The 14,285-nt window shown below is 34.3% G+C and overlaps 1 protein-coding gene across 1 annotated transcript in view; it reads right to left on the reverse strand.

The window, feature by feature from the left end:
* Positions 1–14,285, reverse strand: part of SNTG1 (syntrophin gamma 1) — a gene marked incomplete at its 3' end in the record, with an annotated part of 342,385 nt that overhangs the window by 127,001 nt on the left and 201,099 nt on the right. The window contains exons 5-7 of the mRNA XM_082753438.1: positions 9,176–9,233; positions 6,761–6,804; positions 6,612–6,653 (exon numbers count right to left, since the gene is read on the reverse strand). Coding sequence (XP_082609564.1) covers positions 6,612–6,653; positions 6,761–6,804; positions 9,176–9,233 — 144 coding nt within the window. The remainder of the gene's footprint in view (positions 1–6,611; positions 6,654–6,760; positions 6,805–9,175; positions 9,234–14,285) is intronic.

A 14,285-nucleotide genomic window follows, 5' to 3' on the forward strand; every position in this document is an offset into this window, starting at 1 on the left:
TGGGTATGTTCTACCTGGAGAAAGCTCCAGGGAGACCTCATAATGGCATTTCAGTATTTAAAGAGGGCTTATAAAAAAGATGGAACAATTTTTTACTGAGGCAGGTAATGATAGAACAGAAAGTAATGGTTTTAAACTAAAAGAGGGGAGATTAGAGGTTAGGAGAAAATTCTTCACTCAGAGGGTGATGAAGCACTGGCTGCCCAGAGAAGCTGTGGATGCCCCATCCCTTGAGGTGTTCAAGGCCATGTTAAGTAAAGCATCAATGTAAACAAGTATCGATGTAAACAAGGTCAAAAACAAATCAAGTCTAATGGCACACACATTAAAACCTCTGCTCAGTTGTCTATTTTCTTTGCACCACAGGCTTTCAGCCTTAATAGAACTGCATGCCAAAGAAGGAAACAATGGCAACCACCTGAAGGATGTCACACCATAACTGTCAATTCTTTCAGTCTATCACACTAAACCCCAATAGATTTTCACTTTGAGAACCATAGCTATGTAAAAAGAAAATAACAATACTACTCATATAGACTCAATACTAGTCATGGTGACATGTTCTACCCCATCTATTAAAACTTACTAGAACTGATGAAAAGTTTTAAAAGGTGAAGTCTTGATAAAATGACCAATATAGGGAGAACTATGTTGAGAAAAAGATATGTTAGACATGCAGCACAAATTGCTGTTTTTAAAAAGTCTAACATCAAAGTTCTTAAATAAGTTCGGGTCTTTTCTGAGTATGACATGAAAAATATCTATTTGAACACTGAAAGCGTAGCTAAACGCATGAAAGAATGAAATTCCAGGATGTATTTTAATACAAGGAATTTCTACCACACAGAAAAACAAACAAACAAACAAACAAACAACAAACTCCAAAACCAACCAACCTAAAAAAAGACAGCAAACTACTTCCACCTGCTAGGTTCTATGCTACCTGATGTGCACTCATTTCAAATCAATGCTGAAATACTTGCCAGATTATTAGCTCCAAATTTCACAAACAATAAGGACATTATAAATACAGTATCCTAAAAGTTTTCATTAATTATATCAGAGTAGTTAAAGTGGTGTTATCATTTTTCTTGTAATCCATGAGTCACATGTAGAAAAAAACAGCTATATGGAAGAAGTAATAACTCAGCCTCTTCTTATGAAGAAAACTATTGGATATCCAAAACGTTCAAATTGAAGAATGAAATTTCATTTATTTATTTATTTATTTATTTATTTATTTATTTATTTTCCCCCCTCCGAAGTGCTGACCACACAGCTTCAATATTTAAAGCCCTCATTCAATCTACAAAGGAAAAAATTAAATGGCTGTGCTATGTGTTTTACAGTACAGGATCTCTGCCACATAATATGAGAAGGTGTTAACGTGTATGTACAGGCTGCTGTTATCACTATCACCAAACAGCACAATATTAATAGAAAACATTTTCTAAAGATACTTTTCTCTAACAGATTCTGAAGTATAATATGTTCAGTGAACTAAACGTGATAATAGTATAGGTCTCTCTTTCGCAGTTAAGGAAGTAAAGATAACATAAAAACTTAATTTACCAACAGATATATTCATCAGAGTCAAGACAGAGTGAGATTTCAGATCATTTGGTTTCATGTCCTGCCTTACAAATACAATATGCTCATTCTTCTTTTAAAAACATTACCAAAAAAAAAATATGTTACTGAAACAATTAATAACGGATTTAATTAAAAAAAAAATTGGATGATAACACTTTTAAAAGAAAAAATCAGAGTAAGAGCTTTTTCAGTTTCATATAATTGCAATTAAGCAACTGTTTCTACACCATCACCTTCATATAACTCATATCACTCACAGGTACAGTTAGAACCCTGCTAAATATAGGGAAAAGGAGGAAGCCAAAGGTACAATGCAATGCATGTGGATATCTCATTTCAGGCCATTTTGTTAGAAAAGATGCACTACGTCCACACTAGATCGGCTTCTAGATAGTATGCAACTGAGTTGACACATACTCCAAGCTACTACTACTACTACTCCAAGCTACTAAGTGGTAGCTTGGAGAAAGTAGCTCACAGAAGGTCCTCTCACTCTCACACATTTCTTCATTGTTAGTGATATAGTGGCTAGCCTTAAAACCACCAAAAAAGTCCTCATGTTGCAAGAACAGCATTATACTGCTAATTGCCTATCTATTGTTTGCCTAATCTAACATGCCTAATTTGCCTATCTATTTTGCCTAATGTTAGGCAAACAACATTAAGTGGAGGTAAGGTCTACAGATTAATTAGTTTCCAGGCTACAGATCTTTCTAGCCTTATGAATGATCATATTAATTGTGAACCCTTAAAAGAGTAGGTGTGTGGATTCATGCCTTGTGCACTATTGGACCATATTCATCAGACAGAAGCCTAAACTTATATGACTATCTATGCATACTATTTCTAATGTCAGCTTTCAAAGAGTCTTATAAAATGTTAAGGAGATTCAAAAAAGACATCAAAGAAATAATGAATATACCTAGAATAGAAAGAGCACAAATTCATATAAATTAAAGGATGTAACACACTCTCCCTACTTCCAAATTCAACCTGAGACTATACTGTTGGAGAGAAATTGCCAATATGATATTGGGAGATATTTTTAAAGAAAATTATAAGTCCCCCGCCTCCCCAGCCTCTTCCCGTGCCAATATTTCACTACAGACAGCATGTATCTATTTCACCATAGTAGAGCTCTTGGAGTGAAGCAATGTTATGTTGTACTCAGATGGGATTCTTTACAATCCAAGCTGAATAACAAGCTGACACTCAGTCTTTGATAGAGACTCATAGTATCTTTTCATGGTAATGAATAATATCTTCACCTTCTACAAACAGAAAAATAAGCTCAAAATTAAGTGACTCACCTAAAGCTAAGAAAATTCGTAAAAGAACTGAGCAGATACTTCTAGTAACGTATACTAGAAATGAATAAACCTACATATCCAGCCTTATAAGAGTCTTATCTATACATCAATTTGTTATACTCAGGCTTCAGATTATAGTATACTTGAGGAATAACATTATCTGTGCATCACTAAATGCTACATCACCAGATTAACTAATAACTAATAACTGAATAACTAATGGCAGACAACAAAGGACAAGAGTGTCCACAACTGTTAAGCCAACTAAATTTAACATATAACAGGGAAAGATTCTCCCTGCTATGAAAGACAGTCCTAATCTGATAAAAGTACTTAATTTTGAAATTCAAATGGGAAAATAATCTTATCTGTGTAGTGTAGTAAAAACGGCACGGTGAAATACTAGAGCCAATTGTCACTGGTGTAATATCATAAGCTGTACTGATTATGATGCCGATTTTTTCATTACAGAGCTATGAAGTTCAGACATTTGCTTAAAATGTTTCTGCAAACAGCAAGAAGTGTTGGATCTAGAAAAGAACAAGAATAAACACTAACAGTATTTGAACTGCAGATACATATACAAGTCTGAATTTCCTATGGGAAATTTCAGCTTCACACACTGCAAAAAATTTCATACTAGTTTATAACAAGTATTTTCTAAGACATCAGGACAAAGCAGAACATGAATATAATCTCACATGATACCTGCTACGTCTTAATTAGTTAAATAAAATAATATAAAATAAAATCAGAATGAAACAAAGCTCATGAAAATTGCATAGGCATTTTAAAAGTACCTAGATGTGATAAGGATTGAAAATGAAGTCTCCATTGCTGTTCTGCTCACTGCTGTGAGCAAGTATACCACCCACACTTCCTATTTTCTCTGTTACCTTGAGATTAGAGCTATGGATCCCGTATTCAAGAAAGCCTCTGCAAGACAGGAGTGATAGAACAACTGAAACTACACAGGGCATGCTGCAAACAAAATCCACCTATAACTCCTGCTGGCAGAACAGTTTCTGTACGTGCTCTTTACTCAGTGCTATGCCTAAAACCACACTCAAATGAACAATGTATAAACAGATATATAACTACTATAGCAGTAGAAACTACACTCAGGCTTTAAAACAAATTTAATCCACATACATATATATCACTTGAATTGCTTGAAAGTGAATTTATTGGGGGAAAAAAAAAAGATTATCTTTTTTTTTAATATTGTTTTTATAACTCCTCTGCTGCATATTTAAGTTTAAAAAATGCCATATATCTTATTTAAGTATTGCCCAATATTTATTCTTAATTCTTATGAGTTATTTGTAAAAATTAAAAGTAAAAAAATATATATTCACTTGCTTCTTAAACAGTTAAAACACTTACTCATACACAAAGATACATTCAAAACTGGTAAGATAAAATGTTTTCTATTTATTATTACTATTCAGAAAGAATTATCTATGAGGAGTCTGAGAAGCAGATTGTGTGGGATAGAAAGGTATAAAACAAAGTATAACACAATAATACTTTACTTGTCAAAGTATTTATTTTTTTTTTTTTTACTTTGCTTTGCAAAGACACCAAGTTAGTTGCAGATGACACCAACTTAGGTGCGTGTGTTGATCTGCTTGAGGGTAGGAAGGCTCTGCAGGAGGATCTGGATAGGCTGGACCAATGGGATGAGGCCAACTGTATGAAGTTCAACAAGGCCAAGTGCCGGGTCCTGCACCTGGGGCGCAATAACCCCAAGCAGAGCTACAGGCTGGGAGAGGAATGGTTGGAAAGCTGCCTGGCAGAGAAGGACCTGGGAGTATTGGTGGATAGTTGGCTGAATGTGAGCCAGCAGTGTGCTCAGGTGGACAAGAAGGCCAACAGCATCCTGGCTTGTATAAGAAGCAGTGTGGCCAGCAGGTCAAGGGAAGTGATTGTCTCCCTGTACTCAGCTCTGGTGAGGCTGCACCTCAAGTACTGTGTTCAGTTTTGGGCCCCTTGCTACACAAAGGACATCGAAGTGCTCAAAAGAGTCCAGAGAAGGGTGACGAAGCTGGTGAGGGGTCTGGAGAACAAGTCTTATGAGGAGTGGCTGAGGGAGCTGGGCTTGTTCAGCCTGGAGAAGAGGAGGCTCTGGGGCAACCTTATTGCTCTCTACAGGTACCTTAAAGGAGGCTGTAACGAGGTGGGGGTTGGTCTGTTCTCCCATGTGCCTGGTGACAGGATGAGGGGGAATGGGCTAAAGTTGCACCAGGGGTGTTTTAGGTTGGATATTAGGAAGAACTTCGTTACCGAAAGGGTTGTTAGACATTGGAACAGGCTGCCCAGGGAAGTGGTGGAGTCACCATCCCTGGAGGTCTTTAAAAGACGTTTAGATATAGAGTTTAGTGATACGGTTTACTGGAGGACTTAGTGTTAGGTCAGAGGTTGGACTTAATGATCTTGAGGTCTCTTCCAAGCTAGACAATTCTGTGATTCTTTGACTATGTCAATCTGCCTGCCTCGTTGGGCACATTTGAATAAACTTTCCAGTTTTCAGTTTGCCTTTGTATGTGTAGCTCTGCACTTCTATTTTGTATATTGTTTTCCTCTAAACTTCTATTTTTCTATATTGTTTTCATGTCTTGAAAATCCATTACCCCACTGAAATCCCATTGAGAAATTTATCACATTTTAAACCAAACAAATACAGTAAGCTTATAAAAAAAAAAAAAATCTGATCACTGTTGCACAACTAAAGTTTAAAACTACTGCAAATATGATTGTAAGCCTCTGTATGCAGAAGGTGGATTAAGGCTCTAAAGAATGATGCGTGATTTGCAACACGAAATCAGTGCACAAATACACTATGAGAGGTGGAATAGTGCACGGATCTAAGCTTTCAGTCTGCACTAATTTGTTCATCAGAAATTCATCTTTATTAACTTGTGTTCTTTCTATACCCGAATGGCATACGTTTAATCATCTGTCATACATTATAGTAATAAATACTAAATTTTTGAATTGGCAAGGTAAGCTTTACAGGTAATAAATTAGCTATGCAGGATTTAAGGATAATTTATTTGGCAATCTTCTCTGTTCTGGCATTATTTTCTGAAGTATAGTGTTTTTTACTTCTGAAAATATTTAAGTAGAGTCAAAAAGACAAAGATAACAAAAATATATGACACTTTTACCAAAGCTGCTATACCAGGGAACTAGCCTACTACAAATCTCTCAAATAAATACACATGGCTTCTCTAGAAGAAATCTAAATTCTTTGTTCTTTTAAATCTGGCTCAACTGAAGAAGGAGAACATCCTCATAAGTAACAGCCAGAGAAAGGAAGCCAAAATAATAGTTTTGTTTTGATTGCTATAGTGTATTTTTTTTAATAAATAAATTCCAACATAGTGCAAATTACAGCTTTTGAAATTACAATGACCTCACACAGCCAGAAAGGTGTAGCACTGACGAAATTTTATAGGTATAAGCCAGAAGAAGAATGTTCATAATATGTACGGCAAATATCCTCATAATAATCAGCTTTAATACAGAAAAACCTATCTGAGGGCAGTAATTATAACAAGCCTACTAAGATCAGTTTTACCATGCTAGAATATAGTCTTTTTTTTTTTTCCTAGAAATAACGATAAAACAGATGATACCAGTGCACTGCTATAATTTCAATATCTACAAAAGACAAAAAGTAGACTAAAAATCAGAAAAGCTCACCACTTCTTCATGCCTGCATTTTCTCACATTAATTCCATTAATCTGTTATTAAAAAAATAAAGAGAAGACTTACTCTACATTTCATAAGTATAGATTTCATTTCACTTTTCTAGAAAAATATAAATAAAGGAATTTGTCATTTTACTCACCTGCAGAATTGCATCTCCTATAAAGAGCAAACCTGAAAGTTCCGCTGAAAACAAAAAGCATATTTTTCATTTGTTTTGCACAAAACATGCCATATTTCTTGTACTTGTATTCCTACTTCATTTAATGTTTTTCCGTATTTTTTACAAAACAAAACGAAACAAAACAAAAAACTTCTAAATAAATTGTTTGGATTCTTTTTTTAATCGCCAAACACCAGCATAGCAGTGTTACAATGACGGAGTCTACACATCTCAAGTACCAAGACTCTGAAACATCCTCTGTCAGTCTCTAGCATCTTTTGGGCCATTAAGGTGAGGTATGGCATTTTTTTCAGAACAGAGAATGACTGTGGAACTAGGTCCTATTTCCCTGAGAGAGATTATTTCTTATTAGTGCTGAGGAAAAAACAACATAAAGACTCCAGACCTACTTATGAAGGACAACTTCTAATTTGCAAGGTTTTACCAAAGAATCTTTAGATCCTACATCTTTGATTAAGAATGTTAACAGGAAATATGAAATTATTTATCTATAGCATTCCAAAACATCACAGAAGATGCAGTCTAGAAAGTCTGAAACTTGATTTTCTAAATCTAACTAATTGATCTAATTTTAACTTCTTTACATGAGTTGTAAGACTGGCATCAATATTCATATAAATTATGATACTCAATATGTTTGAAGAACTGGCTTTATTAGGCTAGATGTAGCAAAGAATGCTTCAATTATAGGAGGGTAACAACTATGTTTGTTTTGTTTTGTTTTGTTTTTTTGGTTTTGCTTTTAAAATAAATGCATATAATATTCTGATTTAGACACAGGGCATATATATTGAACATTTTCACATGACCTAAGCACTCTATGTATAATGCTGGTTTTAAGAAATGCATCAGCTGGCATATTTTTGGTTAGAGGTCCAAAAAAAACCAACAACTGGAATGCCACCGGGAAGAGGGCAGAACTAAGCCTCCAAAGCTTTGAGTTACAGGCTCTGGGTTAAACACATTTTCTGTATCCAAGATGCCTAGCACAGACACATGGCATGACACTTGCATAGTCTTCTCATTCTACATAAGAGATGTCCCTCATGACTAGCTCTCTAAAAATCAGCAGTATTTTTAAATAAAACAATAATGGAGTTTATAACTCAACTATGTAGCGAGGTTAGAAATACTTCATGAGTTATTATAGCAAAAAATAATAATAATAATAATAAAAGAAAACAGGCTGCACATTTGTGTGTTCAATTAAACTTTGGTCTATGTTTCTTATTTTTCCTGCAGTGCTTAATAGCTTTTTAATAGCTACTATAAGCAATGTATACCATGTTACTAGGTATTAAACACTTATACTTGTGACTCCATTTTTTTCAGTATAAATATAACTTCTTAAGGTTAACCTAATTACTTTCCCTAGCAACTAATTCCATGCTACTCTGTAGCCTCCTTACATACAACTTCTTGGTTTCAGGGTCAAATTTCAATTCCCAATATTCCAAGATTCCCCTGTACCTTTCTTTACCTGCAGCATGTGGGTAAATATGACATTTTTGCTTATACTCAAGCTTTCTAATTGAGCAGAGGAAGCATTCCAGAATTATTGCATTACAGATGGAGGAAAATGCTTCCAAGTTTAAGTTTCTGATCTTACACATATGAACACAAATATACAAAAGCATAGCAGAGAAAATACATTCTAGAATTACTGACTCACAACCTTTATCTCTCATCACAGAGCACATCATGAGCATTCTTACAACTAGCCATTTTCCTAGTACATACTGTATCATTCTAACAATTTAAAAAGAGCACGGTTAAATAATAAGCACGGTTAAGACCTTAATGCAGTACCAGTTTTGTTATGTATCAGTTGCTGCAGAGGTTTACATAGCACAGCATCTAATGTTGAAATAACATAGGGTATTATCAAGGTTCTGCCGCTACCCACTCCCGTCTGAGTACTACCCTACTACTCAGTATAAAGAAACACACGTTCTCTTTTTGTATTCACATGCTTTAAAGGCCAAACTTTTGATCTGCTACTGCTTTCCAGAAATAACAATTCAGAAATATAAGACAGAACTAAATATTTCATTACTTAAATTTGTTAAATATTTTCATTCCGTAAATGGCTTCCTATTTTTCCCCTTAAATTTATGCTTTACAAGAACTTTTAAGAAATAATTGTTTGAAGACAGTGTTAAAAAAAACAAAACAAAACAAAAAAACACTATTCCAAATATAAGTTTTGTATGTTTACATAAAATAGTTCTAAAGAATAGAGAGATCATGATATCATGAAGAGAGAAATAGAACATTAATAACATCTATTTAACACTTCCTGAGGGATCTCAGGACTTGAGGCACCTTGCTTTAAGGAGCATATCAAAAATAGTGTAATAATCTGACACTCACCTCTTTGTTCTTTGGAAATCTTAGAAATGACCACTGGGATATTATGTTCTGCTCCACCCTGAAGATATAATAAATGGAAATATCATGAGTTACTGCAAATATTTTTGCTTAAAATTATATTTTACACTTTCTGTAAGTGCAGTTTTAAGAGAGACCGAGAAAACAATTCTGATCCTGTATTTTCCTCATTTTTCTCCATTTCTTCATTCTAATCAAGAGTTGATTGGGATTAATTCCTTATTGCCTCACCTATAGAAGCTGTCAGTTGCCATTATTACCTCAGGAAGTGAATTGAATGTTGTTCAAAATTCTACAAGACTTGAAGAAGGACATCAGTTTCTGCAGAGTCCAGGTAGTTTAATGTATGAAACTGTGTCCTACAAAGGCAGAATGGCCATAACACCACAATGGAAACCATGCTGTGACCACTCTGTTTTCGTGCTGGTAAGAAACAGGTAAACAAAAACCCAAGAAAGGCAAGTTTGGACTTTCATCTCAAAAGCAGTCTTTATTTGTTTCCGTTTCTGTCACACATGCACAAAGAGTGAGAAAAGCTGTGGGATAACTAACAAGGGACAGAAAAGAAAACTTTAAGAAATGGAACAGTAGGTGTTCAATAAATGTGGGAAAATAAAGGAAAGCTGGATGATAATTCAACAGTTCAACAGCAATTCAATGCTGTTGTTTCATTCAATTTATCCTCATGGGACTGGAAGCATTCATGATGCTTAAAGTATTAAAAGGAAACCTTAAATAAAAAGGACACTAAGGACGAAAAAAAAAAAAAACAAACATATAACAGAGCCACAACTATTTTTCTTCCTCTGAACACAGCATCAATGTGCCAGCCTGCATGTAACCTGTACAAATTCAGGTCATTGGAAATGACAGCCTGTCACACTGTCATTTTGCCTAAGAATCCTAGTTAAATGTTTGCTTACTCTTCTCTTTAGCAGACAAGTTTTTCTTTGGAAACTGGCCTTCTTAGGTCCTGGCACCCAGTTTCATTGTGTGGAATGGACTGACCTGTATATTTTGATGGTCTAAGGATTTGTACATATCCCTTTCTTCGTTCAGTAACCAACTGTTTGAAACTGAACAGATGTCTGCACTCAACAGCTATTTCTGTCATGGAACAGAGAAGAAAACCATAGAAAACATGTTTCTGTGGCTCTCTCTGTGTATGGATAGACCAGTAAAGTCTTTCAATTTTAAATCTGAGCAAAGGAAGAACGTCTCATCACTGCCTCTGCATATGCGTCCTAGATGAATGCAAGGAAACAAGCTGAATTTCCCATAGGATTAAGTTCCATCTGGTAGCAACAATCAATTGCAAACACAGAACATATTGATATTTCTTGTATGGACTGAGTGTTCACTCCACAGAAGGCTACCTTCATTTCAGTCAGGTTTCGACAGGTATTCAAACCAAATAATTTGTAGCATTATAACCTGCTAAATATCTTTTGATGGTTTTCATCAGAGGAACAGCAACCATGAAGGTTGGCTTCACTTAAGATTACTAGTTCAAGCTCACTTAAGTTTATAAGGCTTGTCCTTCTTTCTTCACAGGTTTCCTCAGCCACATGCACATTTAACTTCTGTAGTTTTCAAATAAACAGAAAAATCATTGTGCCTCCCTAAGCCTCCGATATGTTACACAGATATTGCACTATTCAGGATATTTGAAGTTCAGCTAGTGCATGGTCTAAAACTCAGTAACACTAACTTAGGTCTTTTTTTTTTTTTTTTTCTCTCCTTCCTGGTAAACTGGCCGCTCTTCCTCCTTAAACTAAACTCTCTGGTAAAGAAGTATACTAATGTTATTCTGAGACCAGGCAGCACTATATTGTCCTCTCTCACCCACTGTATCTAACTCCACTTACACTGCAGTTTTGAAGAATCATCCAGCAATGCCATGCTGGGGGAAGAAAAAAAAAAAAAAAGAAAAAAAGACCTTTTCACTGCAACCCCATCTAGCCAGTATGAACAATTCCTTTTAAATTAGTCACAGGAGATGTTGCCTGCTGTTTGAATACAGCTGACCATATAGCAGCTACCCAGTCATCTTCAACAATTTGCAGCAAGTAAACGTATTCTTGCAACATGTTATTTAATATTACTTCTGATTGACAATGCAGCCTTGCATCCTGCATTCTTCATATTTGATTCTCCGTAAAATAAAAAGTGCATGAATGTCTGGCTTTACAGGCTCTAAAGATATACTACTTCAGAAATCTCCAGGAACAGTGGTTATTTTTTCATTGCTTAACAAGCCCCCTCCCCCTTTCAACCCTAGACCAGTGGAGGGAAATAATACATGTCAATTAATGTTGCTAAAGGTTTAATGGTTCATTCACTTCCATAACACATTCAACACCAAATTCCATCAGTACACATCTTTGAAGATGAAAAAAGATAGATTTGTAAACATAAAGCTAAATGATTCATCTATTAACACTAACATTAAAGAAAAAAAAAACACACCACTATTTCCACATTTCCGCTTGAAATGCAGAGAAAATTTGTTTATATAATAAAAAGGTCATCACAAAATGAATGAAGAGGAGGAGAATCATCTAAGTATCTTCATAGGTGTAAGCAAGACAGTTGCTTTATAGATAATTTGGTGGAGTCAAACTGAGAAGTCAATCTCACCAAAAACAAGACCAAAACAGATACAAGAAAATGACCCTGTGCAGAGTTCTAGTAGGCAGAAGTCTGTCTATAAGTGAAAACCTTAATTTATTTAATGAACTATTACTTTTATTGCCTATTTCCTCAAGAACACTACATTCTCTCCAGTTATCGAGAGACATGATGCTCTTTCAGAAGTCATACACTTTGCAGCTTGTTGTCAAATCTCAGCAACTCAAACTTATCAGAGATGTGATGAGTGAAATATATTATACTATACATCAATTTCTATGTCTAACTCCATGGCTATTCCTTCTCACATATGTTTATTAATGAGAGTTCTAAAGGGAATTCAGAAATGAGAAAATAATTCCTTCTGAATAGTGTGGAATAGATCAGTTCTGCTCCAAATGTAATTAAATTTTTACCATTAACTTCAGTAAAATGAAGTACAGCAAAACACAAAACAGTATTTTTTGTTCTATCAAACTGACAAAGAGTGGATTGTAATCAATTTTTAAAGGGACTTAGCTTTGGATCTTATGTAAAAATCAATTTTGCAAGCAGTTTTTTTAATCAGTTAGCTGAATCTCAGATTTTTACAACTTTAGTTGGAGCATGAAAGTTCAAACACAGAAGAAGAGACAAGTAGAATATGCAAGTCACCAAAAGAAAAATTGAGAGCTTCTTTTCAGAATTAGTAACTTTTTTGTTCTTCTACTCAGTAGAAAAAAAATATATATATATATTATATATATAATTATATATATATATATTATATATATATTATTTTTTTTCCAGAATATTTAAGGTAGGACAAGACACTTCCAAAACTTAATTAATAGGTGACTTGTTCATGTGAGATTTCTGATAGCAAACAGGTGTTTGGCAGAAAAGAAAAAAATAATAATAAAAAAAAGAATAACTAACAATTATCATCTGGTCATTAGTCATTCCAAAAACTGAAAAGAAAACCTGAATTTATGTAGCTCTACTACCTAGATTAATTTTGATTAAAACAATTATGCAATAAAACAAGAAAATACCTTTAAGTAACATTATTTAATGCCATGGTTTGTAAATTCTCTTGCAGTTGTTTCTAATACACTCAACATACTTTTTAATATAGATTTTTTAAATTGAAACATGACTTTATTCAATTTATATGGAATTTTAGGTCTTTCATAAATGCATAAAAAAGAGAACTACCCTCCTAAGCTGAATTCACAGTCTGAAAGATCCATAGTTTATTTTGGCACTTTTAAATACTGTTGCAACTTCCAAGAAGTTTATTCAGAAAAGTCTGAATCAAATAATCTTGCTTTAAAAATGCCACTGATTTAAGAAAGACCATCTGGTCATTCACTTCTTAATTTGTATTTCTCAGTGATATTTTATTTTCTTTAATTTACCTGATATATATATGCAAGGTGATCTTGACTTTTTTTTTTTTGTCCCCACAATTTTTATTCTAAAAGATAACCTCTTGTATTGTATAAATAAACAAATTGATTTTAGTCAACTTTACTTGACTTTGTGAGACTTGCTTCCCAATCCTCTAAAATCCTTACTGTAAACAGCTATTTCTTATTACCAACTAAAAACAGTCTCAATCACCCATATACTTTATCTTACATGCATTACTGCATCATTATTCAGTGAACAGTAACCTATAATGACACTGCAAGACTTTTGTACTGTTACTGTAAACTCATGGGAAATTTTGGCCACAAAATAGCAATACATTTTCCTTGCACAGAGGTCTTTAGTGGGTCAACGAGATAACACCAAATGCACCAAGATATATTTTAAGAACTAATATTTCTATTTGGCAATATTCTTATCAATGACAACACAAATGCACATTAATCCCTGTTCTGAGTCATTTCTTATAAAGTCAGTACTAGCAGATGTTCACAGGAAAGTCTGTAGTTCCACATAATATGCATACTTTAAGGCTCTTTGCATTCATGTGAAGTACTCTTGATTTTTTCCATTGCCATTTTGAGGCTGAGGACTGCTGTGTTTAGAAGATAAAATTGACATTGTATCTGTACACTGAGATTCAGAGCTAAGGTAAGGTTTTCAGTATTACAGCAGTATAGATTTACAGAAAACTTATGACAAAAATGATTAACCCTCTGTCCCTCAAAAAGAATCACTTACACTTCCATATGTTCTTAATTCTTACTGAGGATAGGCAAAATATGGTAACATGAAAATTACTACAGCTACTTGATCTGTAAGCAAAATAAGCAATATGAGAAAGCAATAATGCTTTCTGTCCACCTAATGAATTGCACTGAAGTTACACGAAATTCTTTTTAGGAGAACCAATGATGAACTTATTGGCTCTTCCCTATACCTGCTGCTGTAATTTAACATTTATTAACAAACACCTAAACTAGAGTGCTATTGAACAAAAGTACAGTCTGTGCAGTTGCAAACACTTTTCAACTCTCCTATCAAATCG

This window comes from Aythya marila, assembly GCF_965140915.1.
Source record: "Aythya marila genome assembly, chromosome: 2".
NCBI lineage: Eukaryota > Metazoa > Chordata > Aves > Anseriformes > Anatidae > Aythya > Aythya marila.